This window comes from Gymnoscopelus braueri (genome assembly GCF_963280865.1).
Source record: "Gymnoscopelus braueri genome assembly, chromosome: 12".
In the NCBI taxonomy this organism is placed as follows: Eukaryota; Metazoa; Chordata; class Actinopteri; order Myctophiformes; family Myctophidae; genus Gymnoscopelus; species Gymnoscopelus braueri.
Window position 1 is genome coordinate 5,880,906 of NC_137614.1, and position 13,708 is coordinate 5,894,613.

At 40.9% G+C, this 13,708-nt stretch overlaps 1 protein-coding gene across 1 annotated transcript in view; it reads right to left on the bottom strand.

Moving 5' to 3' along the window:
* Positions 1-12,691, bottom strand: part of LOC308097460 (dedicator of cytokinesis protein 3-like) — a gene marked incomplete at both ends in the record, with an annotated part of 143,086 nt that extends 130,395 nt beyond the window's left edge. Inside the window, 1 exon segment of the mRNA XM_080445219.1 lies at positions 12,655-12,691. Within this exon segment, the coding sequence (XP_080301345.1) occupies positions 12,655-12,691 (37 nt within the window).
* Positions 12,692-13,708: the final 1,017 nt, after the last annotated feature.

The following is a 13,708-nucleotide window of genomic DNA, read 5'->3' on the forward strand; positions in this document are numbered from 1 at the left end:
GATTCTAAAAACGCCTTCTAAATCTTGTGACCCAAAGTTTTCAGAAAAACTTCAAAGCTCTATTTTAAATATATATATATATATATATCAAAAATAACCGTAATGGTTAAAATCCTAAAGAGTCCCCCAAACCCAGTGTGCCTCAAAGAAACACAGCATGCTGGAGCATAAGACAGCAGATTGAGAAGGACCGCTGCTGCAAGGGTAGGCAGAGGACTTGGCAACAACAACTAATGTACTGTAGTGTGTGTAGACACCTTGCCAGAACCCTTCCATCCAATCTGTATAGCTGTGTGTGTGTGTGTGTGTGTGTGTGTGTGTGTGTGTGTGTGTGTGTGTGTGTGTGTGTGTGTGTGTGTGTGTGTGTGTGTGTGTGTGTGTGTGTGTGTGGGTTCACTTCACACAGTCCAAAACACACACACACAACCTCTGAAGACCACTGTACTGTGACACCTGGCTTCTTCCGGGTGTGGAAAGCAGTGGTGTAAAGTAACTAAGTACATTAACTCAAGTACTGTACTTTTTTTACTCCGCTACATTTCTGAGGAAAATATTGTACTTTTACTCCACAACAATTATTTTAAAACTTGAGTTACTAGTTACTTTTTAGATTTAGATTTGTATTACTAAACATACTAAACATTAACCACTTAAGCGCTTTATACATTTCGGCTATTTGAGAATAGCCGATCTACAAGCTCACGACGCGTTGTGAGCTTGTATATCTGCTATTTTCAAAAGATGTGTATACATTTTGAAAACTTGAAATGGGACATTCTGCATAATGAATACTTTTACTTTTGGTACTTTAAGTACACTTTCATGCCAATACTTTTGTATTTTACTGAAGTAAAGTTTTAATTCCAGACTTTTACTGGTAACAGAGTATTTCTACATTGCAGTATTGATACTTTTACTCAAGTAAAAAAAAATTGTCCACCACTGGTGGGAAGCGAAACCCACCTCCATTGCAGCATAATACTGTTCATTCAAAGGGCTTATTTGTTTATTTCTTAAAATAAGTGTTAATCATTGCTATATAGAGCGTTTGTTCAGTGACAGTGATATCTCCGTCTCTCCAGGTCTTTAATAAACAGAAGATAGATTTTCAATGTCAGGATGCCAATTTCATCCAATCAGGAGAGAGATACAGGATACAGGAAAAAACTAGTGAAATTGGAAGTGATGACACAAAGAAATGAGCAGACAAAATGTGAAATTTGAACACTATAAGAATGAAGCTAATAGAGTTTCCCAAGGAGCTTACTGGGCCATGTGTCAATTATAGGCATCACTTCTTGTTGTCAGTCATTTGATTAATTTGAGGGATCAAATCAGTCAACAATAATGTGAGAACACAACCTGACACAAATCAAAAAGGGACATAATAGTCTGCCTACTTACCCTACAACATCTCCCTCCACACAGCTGATTCAAATGAATGATCAATGCTTATTATGAAGCGCTGAAATCACTTAACAAGCGCCATTTAATCGCATACTATGCATACTATGCGATCTGTGACCAGCTATGTTCTGCTGGCAAATGTAAACACACTGTGCTGCTACTTCCTACTTCCTGTGCCTCCGCAGGATATTGTCCCCCACCAGGCCTTTGCCCCAGTAAATTCCCGCGGGAAACAGGTGATATGCTGTCGGGCTCAGACTCCAAAATGTTCATTTTTCAGGAAATGACAAAAACAAAACAAAAAGTGGAGTTAGGAGGTTTTGTTCATCATTGATGAGAACAGCTAGCCTGACACTCAGCCTGAATTTTCATTTAGTTTCACTCCATTATTCAGTCTGAAAGCCCTCTCAGTGCAGCCGATTTCTGAGGTGGGGGCGTGGCCAAAGTTGGACTCTTTGGCGATTGGTTCATACTGGATTATCCCGATCCCGATTCGTCGTACAGATTTTCAACCGAGAAACCCCCGCCTTCGACACAGTCACCAGACCCTGAATGCGAGGCAAGCGATTCAGGGGGTGGAGCCAGGCTAGAGAACAGCTGAATGGACCTCCAAGCTCACAATGAGGTTTTGTCGGAAGCACTTTTTAATGCTTTTCATTGGATCAATACTTTTTTTTACCAACACACAGATGTAAAGTGTGTTCAATAGCACTGATTCATTGAAAAAAATGCAAAAGCATAAAAATGGAGAACTGGCTTCTGCCCGACAGCAACGGTAGGCTACAGCTAAGAGCAAGTGTCAAGAGTCATTGATGATCATTAATGTGAATCAGCTGTGTGGAGGGAGATCTTGTATAGAAGCAGGCAGACTAATGAGAGCCTTTCTGATTTGTGTCAGGTTGTGTTCTCACATTATTATTGACAGACACAGACCACTCAAATGAAATGAATGACTGACAACAGGAAGTGATGCCCATAACTCATAAGGCCTCATGTGAGACTGGAAACTCGTGGATATAGAGCTATTACATTTGTACATTCCCAGAGTGACAAATGGATAAATTAACTGTGGGGATTTTACTGTGTAGATACCCCAAACGTTGCCTATCAATCTGACATGGTACAGTGAAGCCAGGGGGTATGAACTTAACCCTTTAAGACCTGGAACGCCTCTGTGTCATTTTTTGATTTGAGCTAAAAAGCTTTATTTTACACTTTGGCTATTCAAAAATAGTAGATCTACAATCTCGGTGCCGCGCTACGAGCTTGTAGATCTGCTTTTTTTTTTATCGTGAAAATGTGTGCAAATCTTTGAATATATATGTTTTTTAAAGCGAACATTTTTAACTCAAATCTTTGCTTCTGGGGATTTTACAAAATGTCTTCTAAATCCGAACAGTTTTCTGAAAAAACTTATGTTGCTATAATATCAGTGGTTCTCAAACGTTTTCATGTCAAGGACCACCCAAAATGATATGTATTTAGCCATCTCAAAATATGTTGTTCCAGGGACCCCCCAGAAGCAAAGAAAATATATAAAATATATCTATTCAAAGATTTGCACACATTTTCACGAGTTATTTAAAAAATAAATAGCAGATCTACTATTTTTTGAATAGCCAAAGAAATCTTGAAATGACACAGATGCATTACCGATCTTATTAAACGACTACACTGCCACTGAAGACTTCATTACAGCTCAAAGCCAAACTGGACAAAATGATAGCATGATCAGACTACCTTGTGTGAGTATTTTTCACACAATGTTTGCCTCTTTCTTATGTAACATTTGACAATTTGGTATTAAAAAGGTCTTAAAAGTCATTAAATTATCATTTTAGAGATGTGTAGATAGCCTGTATATACTTATACTGCATGTTGGTTTGTTTACTGTTGAGTACCTGATAACAACTAACTATGAAGTGTCCACCTCTCTTTATAAACTTCCCACACGGAACGTCCCACAGCCGATGAGAGTGCGTATAGTACATATGTACATCCAACCAAACTAGGGGGTATATACAGTAGCTCAAATCTTTAGGTCAGGGGTCAACAGAGGCTCCGGGACCCCTAGGGGGTCCTCAGAGCTACCCTAGCATCCCTTTTCCGAGGAGAACTTTAGCCAAAAATAGTTATTATATTTTTTGGCAAAGATATATAGGTGTAGAGGGAAAACAGAGCAGACCAAGTAAAAAAAAAGGTTTAATCTGAAACACAATTTTATATAATATAGTGGGGGTCCCTGCTTCCTCGCTCTCTCAGCTAGGGGGTCCTTGGCCTGAAAACGTTGAAGACCCCTGCTTTAGGTAACACAGCGGTCCCATGCTACACACATCATAGATGGTTTCAGAACACGGTGTCCCGTACCGCCCATCACGACAATACTAGAGCTAAAGAGAGAGAGTAGCTAAAGCACAGGATAGGCTGTTTTGATGGAAGCAGCCATTTACTGTATATGGCTTCTTCACACTGACAATATAGTGATGATTGCAGACAGATGCTGCAGATTGCTGATCGCTGTGGTGGGAAAAAGAGTAAGAGATAGGGTAATATGCACACATGCATGCACACGCACACACGCACGCAGGCACACGCCCGCACAAGCACACATACACATACACATACACAAACAGGCACACGCACGCACACGCACGCACGCACGCACGTGTGATAATGAGATAAGTTTAGAGCAGTGTTTCGCAAACACTGCTCTAAAACGTTAGTTACTTTTCAGATATAGATTATGATAGTATAAAACATTCATTAACCACTTTAGCCCTATTTTATACCTCGGCTATTTGAAAATAGCCGATCTACAAGCTCGATGCGACGCGTTGTGAGCTTGTAGATCTGCTATTTTCAAATATTTTAGTACTTTTACTTTTGGTACTTTTTGTACATTTTGATACCAAAACCTTTGTACTTTTACTCAAGTCAATTTTGAATTCGGGACTTTTACTTGTAACAGAGCACTTCTACATTGCAGTATTGATACTTTTACTTAAGTAAAACATTTGAGTACTTTTTCCACCACTATATATTATATTAGGCTACTGCTAAGAGCAAGTGTCAAGAGCCATTGATCATTGTGACCCCTTTTTACGAGTAAATACCCTTCTTTGTTTTACCTTTCCTACAATCAAAAGGTTGAAGACCAGTGTCGCTACTTGGCAATTATGATCCCCTCTGAAATTCTTTACTGAATATCTTGTCTTAGAAGACCCCTTTAATGAACCCACTAAGACTGGGAAAGCATCTGTGTCATTTTACATCATTTTGCATCACAATCATTTTAACCACTTTAACCATAATTTTTGACTTTGGCTATTCATAAATAGCAGATCTACAAGCTCATAGCGTGTCACTTTCGTGCCACGCTATGAGCTTGTAGATCTGCAAAAAAAAAAAAAATCGTGCAAATCTCTGAATATATATATTGTTTTTTAACACAAATCTTTGCTTCGGGGGGTCCCTGGCATATGGGGTTCCAGGGGACGGCGATTGCCACCTCCTAGCTTTAACCCAGCCCTAACCCAAAACTTCAGTTCTTTTGTTCATATTTTCTCAACGCCGTTCAAGCTACATCCCGATAGGGACAGAATCGTAAATCATGTCCCCCGTCCCCCCCCGTCCCCCCTTCCGTCCCCCCCGTCAGCATGCAACGTCGTGGGTATACCCGAAACGTCAACTAGTGCTGTCTGACCAAACGTCACCAGTTTGACGGCACAGGGTGAGATTAGGGTTTTAACGACTCCGGTTCCGCAACGATTCCCTTTAACCATTCCTTTTGAACCATGGTTTGAAAAACATATTATATAATATTGGCGCTCATTATACTTTTTTATAAACATAAATTCAATCACACATACAGTATTGCATACATATTATTGTAAAGTGCTTCTCAAACATTTTCATGGGAAGGACCCCCAAATGTATATGTATTTGGCCCGCGGACCCCCATCTGGAAATATTTTGTGAGGGACCCCAAGATATGTGTTGTAAAAATGTATCACAAATAGATACATAGATACAAGATTTGTTGAAAATAGCAGATCTACAAGCCAACTACATGCAATAACTATATAGCATAGCTAATTGATGCTATATTAACTAATTTCACTGTGGACCTCTTCAACGACCTCTGGGGGTCCCCGGACCCCACTGTGAGAACCACTGACTTAGACACATCACTGTTCTGAGTTCTGGCTAACCTAAGGATTTTGCCACAGAGTATTTTTTTGTAGATCTGATTCTAAATCAGTGTCATGGTCGTCCAAGCAGTCCATCAGTGGACAAGGTTGCTCTTGCAAAATAGCTCGGAATCTTTTTTGATGTGTGACACTGGCTCACAACTAAGTATTGAATGAGGCATAACTCTTAACCCTAACTAACCCCTAAACCTAACCTCCAATTGTCTAATCCTAATCCTAACCCCAACCTGAATCTTTTACCTAATTGCCTAACTCCCCAAAACCTGTTTAACCATAAAAGAACCATTTGTCTTGTGAGGACCAGGAAAATGGTCCTCACAATGTCGTGTGATGGCTACTTGTGAGTATATATTTCTCAAAATATATACTCACAAGTAGCCATCACACGACGCTCGTCCGTCACAAGCGTCATGGCTGAACTTCAGCCTGTTTTTTTCACGTTCTCCATTCACAACCCATACACATCTACTGTACATAAACGTTCAGATTTCAAATATAAAGTGCTGACCTCATGGCCACGGATGTTACAATTCTACTACATAAGTACCCGTATCTTAATCCGAATTGTTCAATAAAAAGCATTTTAATCCGATCGGTGGCCATTTTCTCTGAATTTTCTCCATATGCTTTCAACTACGCAAACTTAACTTGGGAGGTGTGATTGCACTCTGATACATTATCACTCTATGAAAAAATGGCCACGATCGGATTAAAATGCTTTTTATTGAACAATACGGAATACGGATACGGGTACTTATACCCACCTGAATTGTAACATCCGTGGCCATGGGGTAGGCACTTTATATTTATATTTAAAATCTGAACGTTTATGTAGATATACGGGCTGTAAATGGAAAAAAAAGTTTTGTCATGACTGTCATGATATGACAGTCATGTTTCAGGGCTAACTCACATGTCTAGTAATATAAACATACACACATACAGAAAATGCACGCTCGCACACACACAAGAATGCATAAACATGTCATACTGATCGGAGTGGACAGTTATAAAAATAGTCCACAGTGTGTGGGCTAATGGTGAACTTTGGACCGCGCAAACTACCGACCGATAAAATAAAATCCTTGATGTGACTCCAGCAGGAAATGCCCACCAAATTATAGTTTCACTGCGTTCCTTCAGAAATGGGATCAAGGGTTTAAAATCTTGGTTAAAACCATGACGAAATGCCGCCATTAAAGACCCTGACTCCCTATTCACACTTAAAACTAACCTAAAGCCAATGCCTCAATTTGCAACCGGTCTTAGATTCCTACCCCCACCAACTTGCCCCCTCCCCTACTTTATTTGTGTGTATATATATATATATATATATATATATATATATATATATATATATATATATATATATATATATATATATATATATATATGTATGTATATCATTTTGTTCTGCTACTGGAGCTTTTACCATTATGTAATGTATTGTATGTATTGTATGTCTTACTGATTACTGATTAATTGAGTACAAGTACTGTTTTCAATCTTGTCAAATTCATCATCAACTAGAAAAAGTGCTCTTCGGAGCACAGGTCTCCGCCAGGTCAGGTAGGTTATTGTGGCCTCCTGGTGGCGCTATAATAGGCCAATGTGAAAAGGGTGGCATTTCTTCTTAGGCCTTTCAATGGGACACTGCATTCATGATTTGAGGCATTTTGTTCCAAAAATGTGTTTTTCTAAATTAGACCTGCTGGTGGTGCTATAACAGGCCAATGTGAATGTGAAAAGGGGGGCATTTCTTCCTCGGCCTAGTGGGAATGTGCATGCAAAATTTCACGGAAATTGCACACTGCGTTCATGTTTTGAGGCATTTTGTTCAAAACTGACCAATCCTGCAAACTTTGGAAGCCACTATAAGCCACATAGGATGGAATATGAAATATCGGACAGATCAGAATCACATGACTATGGTGATGCTGTGTACCAATTTGCGTGTTTTTTGGACAAAATCTGAAGGAATAATCTTCAAAAATGTATTTTACATAAGTCGGCCTCCTGTAAAAAGCAGATGTGAAAAATGCAGTCCAGATGTTTTTCCTTGGCCTCTAGGGAGTGTGCGTGCAAAGTTTCACGCAGATCGGTGCAGTTTTAAAAAATGTTAAAAATGCAAATCGGCCAGTTATAGTGCCACCATGAGGCTGATTTGAAAATTTTCAAGGGCATTTCTTCCTCGGCCTAGTGGGAATGTGCGTGTGCAATTTTATGGAAATGGCAAGCTGCGTTCATGATTGGAGGCAGTTTGTTCAAAACGGACCAATCCTGCAAACTTTGGAAGCCAACCTTAGCCAATGAGGATGCAATATGGGAAATCGGACAGATCCGGGTTGATCACATGACTATAGAGATACTGTGTACCGATTTGCATGACGTTTGGTTAAAAGCTGTAGATGTAATGGGAATTGGTTTTGCACAAATCGGCCTCCTGGTGGCGCTATAACAGGCCCATGTGAAAAATGTGGGGCAGAGGTTCTGAATTGGCATCCAGGGAGTGGGTGTGCACAGTTTCGCAGCGACCGGGCCAACGGTGCCGGAGATTAGCTGGTAACACACGGACAGGACACACACACACACACACACACACGGACGGACGGAGGGACGGATGGACGGAGGGTAAAACATACTCTCTCGCCATGCATTTCGGCCTGGCGGAGACAATAAATCAAAGCCATATGTCTATATTAAATGTCTCTATTCCGGCTCACAGTTGACTACATGTTCCTATTTGTGGCACGTTATAATAGGCAAACATTCTGTGAAAATAGGCAAACATTCTGTGAAAATAGGCAAACATTTGGTGAAATTAGGCAAATATTCAGGTAAATTGGGGGAACATTTGGTGAAAATAGGCAAATATTCAGGTAAAATGGGGGGAACATTTGGTGAAAATAGGCAAATATTCAGGTAAAATGGGGGGAACATTTGGCAAAATAGACAAACATCCGTTCGGCTAAAATATGTGAACACTGTGAAAATAGCAGATCCACAAGCTCACAACGCGTTGCAGTTGCGCCGCATTATGAGCTTGTACATCGCCTATTTTTGCTATTGACGTACAACAAAGTATTTAAGGTGGTTTAAGTGGTTAAAGTGATCCACTTTAACCACTTAAGCAGATCTAGAAGCTCACAATGTGTGGCAGCGCGACACGTTGTGAGCTTGTAGATCTGCACATTTTTTGGCAAAGAGATTTGGTGTAGAGGGGGGGAAAAAACTGTCGAAGTACTGTTGTAACTCAAGTCCGGTTCTCTAAGAGGGTTTAAGTCACTTAAATAACGTCCGTTTGCAGCTTGCCGGATTATTTTGTGAAGTGCTCCTTGCACTTTGATTCAGCCATATGCCCGTTTGGAGTGAGACAAACCACGGGTATCTCTGACACAAAGCAGGTGTACTCTGATGCAGAGATGTGGGGGGACATAATGGCCTTTATATTAAGTTATGAAGCACATTTCTCAAAATCAACCGCCGCTGTAGTGAGTCCGTCTGACTCACGTGCAAATAAACTGAGTGAAAATAAAGTGTATACCTGTTATAGCTTAGTGAAGCACGTTGCTTTTGCAACGTGAAAACTGGAGAACGGCTACACCACGTGCAAAAGGTTTTTTGTAAAAATGTTAAGCTCTATATTCTGACAGTAATCATTGCTGTAGTATAGCGTGTTTGTTCAGCAACAGGGGGTCTCCCCCTCTCTCCAGCTCTTTAATAAACAGAAAATACATTTTCAGTTGGGTTACTAATATCCTCCAATTGCATAACTATTTACTAAAGAGCTGGATAAATGGGGAGACCCCTGTTACCGAGCAAACACCCTAGCACTAGCAATGATTACTGTTGGAATATAGAGCTATTTAACTCTTATTTTAGCAACAACAACAAAAAATCTCATACACCCCTTTAAAGAAATAAAGAATACACGGTATGCAAAGTATTACACTGTGATTTACAACACAGATTCAAGGAAGCGTACATTACACCCTGCACTTGGCAGTTAGTATTTACAATAAGGCTACATGGGCCTTATAGGTAACTATAGCCAGCCTGCATGAATATTATAGGCCTACATTGTGTGTAATATACATACAAACGATAGTATGTTGATAACAGAAGACTCACATGAAGGCAGTTCAGTCCATAGCACAATTATAAGTGTGCATTTAAGTGTGAGAGAGTGTACGAATGGAGCTAAATGGAAGCAACACGAGCCTTGTATTCTGCACTGTGAAAAAGTCCTGTGCTCATTTAATGTGTGTGTAACTCAGAGAGGGTGCAAATGGAACCAAATGGACCCGTGAGGGTCCATTTGGTTCCATTTGCACACTCTCTGAGTTAAAAGACCAGTGAGGATTTCACAGCGTTAGTTAGAGATAGTGGCTCGGTCGACTGAACGTCAGCTTTCCACATTTCAGCACCACGGACAGAGCCATGATATTACTAGGCAGGCAGGCAAGCACACTCACACACGTTTTGTATTACTATGCTCGTGAGGACATCGACCTTTCAGGAAAGGCAATATGCATGAATGCCATTTGGACTATTAGTTTGCGGCCAAAAATAGACGATCTACAAGCTCGTCAACAATGGCCAGGACCATGAATGGTCCTCCACACACACATGTCTTTTTTTCCCTCGAATTCTACAGTACTTTTGGCCGTCACAAGTATAGTATTACAAGCACACACACACACACACACACACACACACACACACACACACACACACACACACACACACACACACACACACACACACACACACACACACACACACACACACACACACACACACACACACACACACACACACAGAGTATGGATGCGGGGGTGGTAGTACAGCTAGTTAGCGGGGGAACTGTTGCTTTCTCATCCTGATTGCTTTCCCTTTTGTCCCTTTCTCTGTCAACCGAATATGAGGATTTTCTTTTTCTGTGTATACCTCCGTATGTGACTTCATTTTACTCGTGACTCGTGTGTGTGGTGTGGTGTGTGGTGTGTGTGTGTGGGTGTGTGTGACTGTGTGTGTGGGTGTGTGGGTGTGTGTGTGTGTGTGTGTGTGTGTGTGTGTGTGTGTGTCTGCTGGGGGTCGTGAGTAACCCCGCAACTAACAAGCTTACAGGTCCACCTGGATATCATGACTCATTCGAGTCGTCAGAATTGCTAGTATTTCTATGACTTCTACAATAAAATGAGTCTTAAGATGAGTCACTGTAAGACGAGGCTACAATTCCATAGTCCATACCATAATGAAATATAACAACAAAACCATCAACATTATACAGTCCCCACCCCCCCACCCCCCCACCCTGTCGCAGTATTGTGCCATCTAATCGTCACTGTCGGGTGGAAACCTTGTATGTTCAAACTAAACCGTTACTTGTCAGGAAATTGGGTGGAAAAAACACAGGTTCCAATGGCTCCCATGTGGTTATAATTTAGTCACACAAAGCTCTTGTTATAATACATATAAAAACGTAGGAGCATTCATTTACATTAAAAAACGTTTATGAAAAGTTGAAATATTTACGGTGATGCTAGCTTTCTGGCCCGACAGCAACGCTCTGCTAACAGGTTAGATAGGCTGCAGCCAGCGTCTCGGTCTACACCTGTGGTTCTCAACCAGTGGTCCTCGGGGGGGTTCCAGGTGGTCCCCAGCTAAATGATGGAGAGTTGGTAACCGAATGGACCCTCATAGATCTCTTTAACTCTTGATAGGGTAAGATGAAACCAAATGGACCCTTATATAGATCTTTAACTCTTGAGAGTGTAAAATGAACCCAAATGGACCCTTATAGATCTTTAACTCTCGAGAGCGTAGAATGACACCAAATGGACCCTTATAGATCTTTAACTCTTGAGAGTGTAGAATGACACCAAATGGACCCTTATAGATCTTTAACTCTCGAGAGCGTAGAATGACACCAAATGGACCAAATGGACCCAATCGCGCCTTGAATGAAGGCGCTATATAAAATGCACCATTTACCATTGTATAGATCTTTAACTCTTGAGAGCGTAAAATGAAACCAAATGGACCCGTACGGGTCCATTTGGTTTCATTTTACGCTCTCAAGAGTTAAATTATTGTTAAACATCTGCATTACTTAATTAAATAATTGTTATTGTTTATGGACCTTGATATGAAACGGGTTGAAAACCACTGCTCTTCACCTGTTGTTGGAAAGGCAGTGTCAGCGCCCCCTGGTGGCTCCAGTTGGCCTTTCCAGCTTTTCATTGTTTCAATATTTATAAAAACGTAGGAGCATTAATTTACATTAAAAAAACAATATACATATTGAAATATCTATGGAGATACGAGCTCTCTGGCTGACAGCAACGCTATGCTAACAGGTAAGAGAGGCTGCAGCCAGCCTCCCTCTACACCTGTTGTTGGAAACGCAGTGTCAGCGCAGCGCCCCCTGGTGGCTGATCTCGGATCAGGCTACTGCTGCTGCTGCTATTATGATGCTGTTTCTTCAGTGGAAAGCTAATACACATTATTAATACCACAACAACACACTATGTGACCAACTCAAATGACAAAAACAACAACAACACCCTCGTCCTTATAGACAGACAGACAGACATCAAACATTATAAACCCTTAAAGGTTATATGGATGGATTGGATCATCATCATCATCCCACGCAGTTTTGTCATCTTATGCAGTCAGTGTGGCCTCTCTCTCTCTCTCTCTCTCTCTCTCTCTCTCTCTCTCTCTCTCTCTCTCTCTCTCTCTCTCTCTCTCTCTCTCTCTCTCTCCCACTGTGGGTATATATATACAGTACAGGCCAAAGGTCTATAATATGAAGGAAAAAATGAACACACACATTGTGTAACATGTATGATAGCCTGTGTGGTGGAATGCTGATGAATACAACAACAATAACGTTAGGTTGTTGATAACATAAATAGAGAAATAAATAAACCACAAATGCCAACGCAGCTAGCAAATGAATAATAAGTCCAATTTACAATCGCTCCAATCAAAAGGGATTAAAGCTACACAAAAACGATCAACTCACCAACTCCGATCTTCTCTTCCTCCGTAGGAACCCACATATTTAGGCTTATTTTCCCTCCTTGTTCGGCAACATTATGTCGATGATAATATGGTTGAGGAGGAGGTTGTAGCTAAAAAAGAAGCGATGCGAGGCTATAGAGGCTACAATGTAACGATCCAGTCCTTCTAGAGCTACAATGTAACGATCCAGTCCTTCTAGAGCTACAATGTAACGATCCAGTCCTGCTAGAGGCTACAATGTAACGATCCAGTCCTTCTAGAGGCTACAAATGTATCCATTCCTAATAGCCTTTACATCCAACTACATGATGATACAATGAATCCAAATCTTCTGGAGCCTCTATAATAGTGGCTTTGAGGTGGAGAAAGAAAAAAAGAGACCATCCAACGATGCCTTCAGTCTATGCTATGTTATATTATGATATTATATCATAATGTAGATGTCCCTGTCGCGAGTCTCTCCAATCTGATGCAGTCTCCGATCCGTGCGTCCACCTACAAAAACCACGCACACACACACACACGCACGCGCGCACGGCAAATCGAATCTCTCTCCCAAATGGTGTTATTATTGCAGCCGCATTTCGATTGGAAACAGGAATATATATATATATATATATATCTTCTTTCTTCTTCTTCTTCTTCTTCTTCTTCCTCCACGAGATTTATTTATTTATTTGTTTTCCTTTTTTTAGGGGGGGGGGGGTCCGGGGGGGTCCTTAAAGTCTATCTATCGCACGACCATCATCATGAGGTCCAGGTTGCAGCTCTGATCTGATGTGATCTGGTCGATCAAACGGTGCTGATGCTCTCTAGTCGTGATGTGTCTCTGCTGGTCATCAAGTCAAAGTGGTGCAAGAAGAAAATACGAGCAAACTGCAATATACCATAAGCTGCGCCATCTTCACCACTATGTCACATGACTGCTTTTGTCAACACTGATGTGTCAAGCATTTGCAAATAATATACTCTCTCTCCCTCTCTCCCCCATCTCTCTCTCCTCTCTCTCTCTCTCTCTCTCTCTCTCTCTCTCTCTCTCTCTCTCTCTCTCTCTC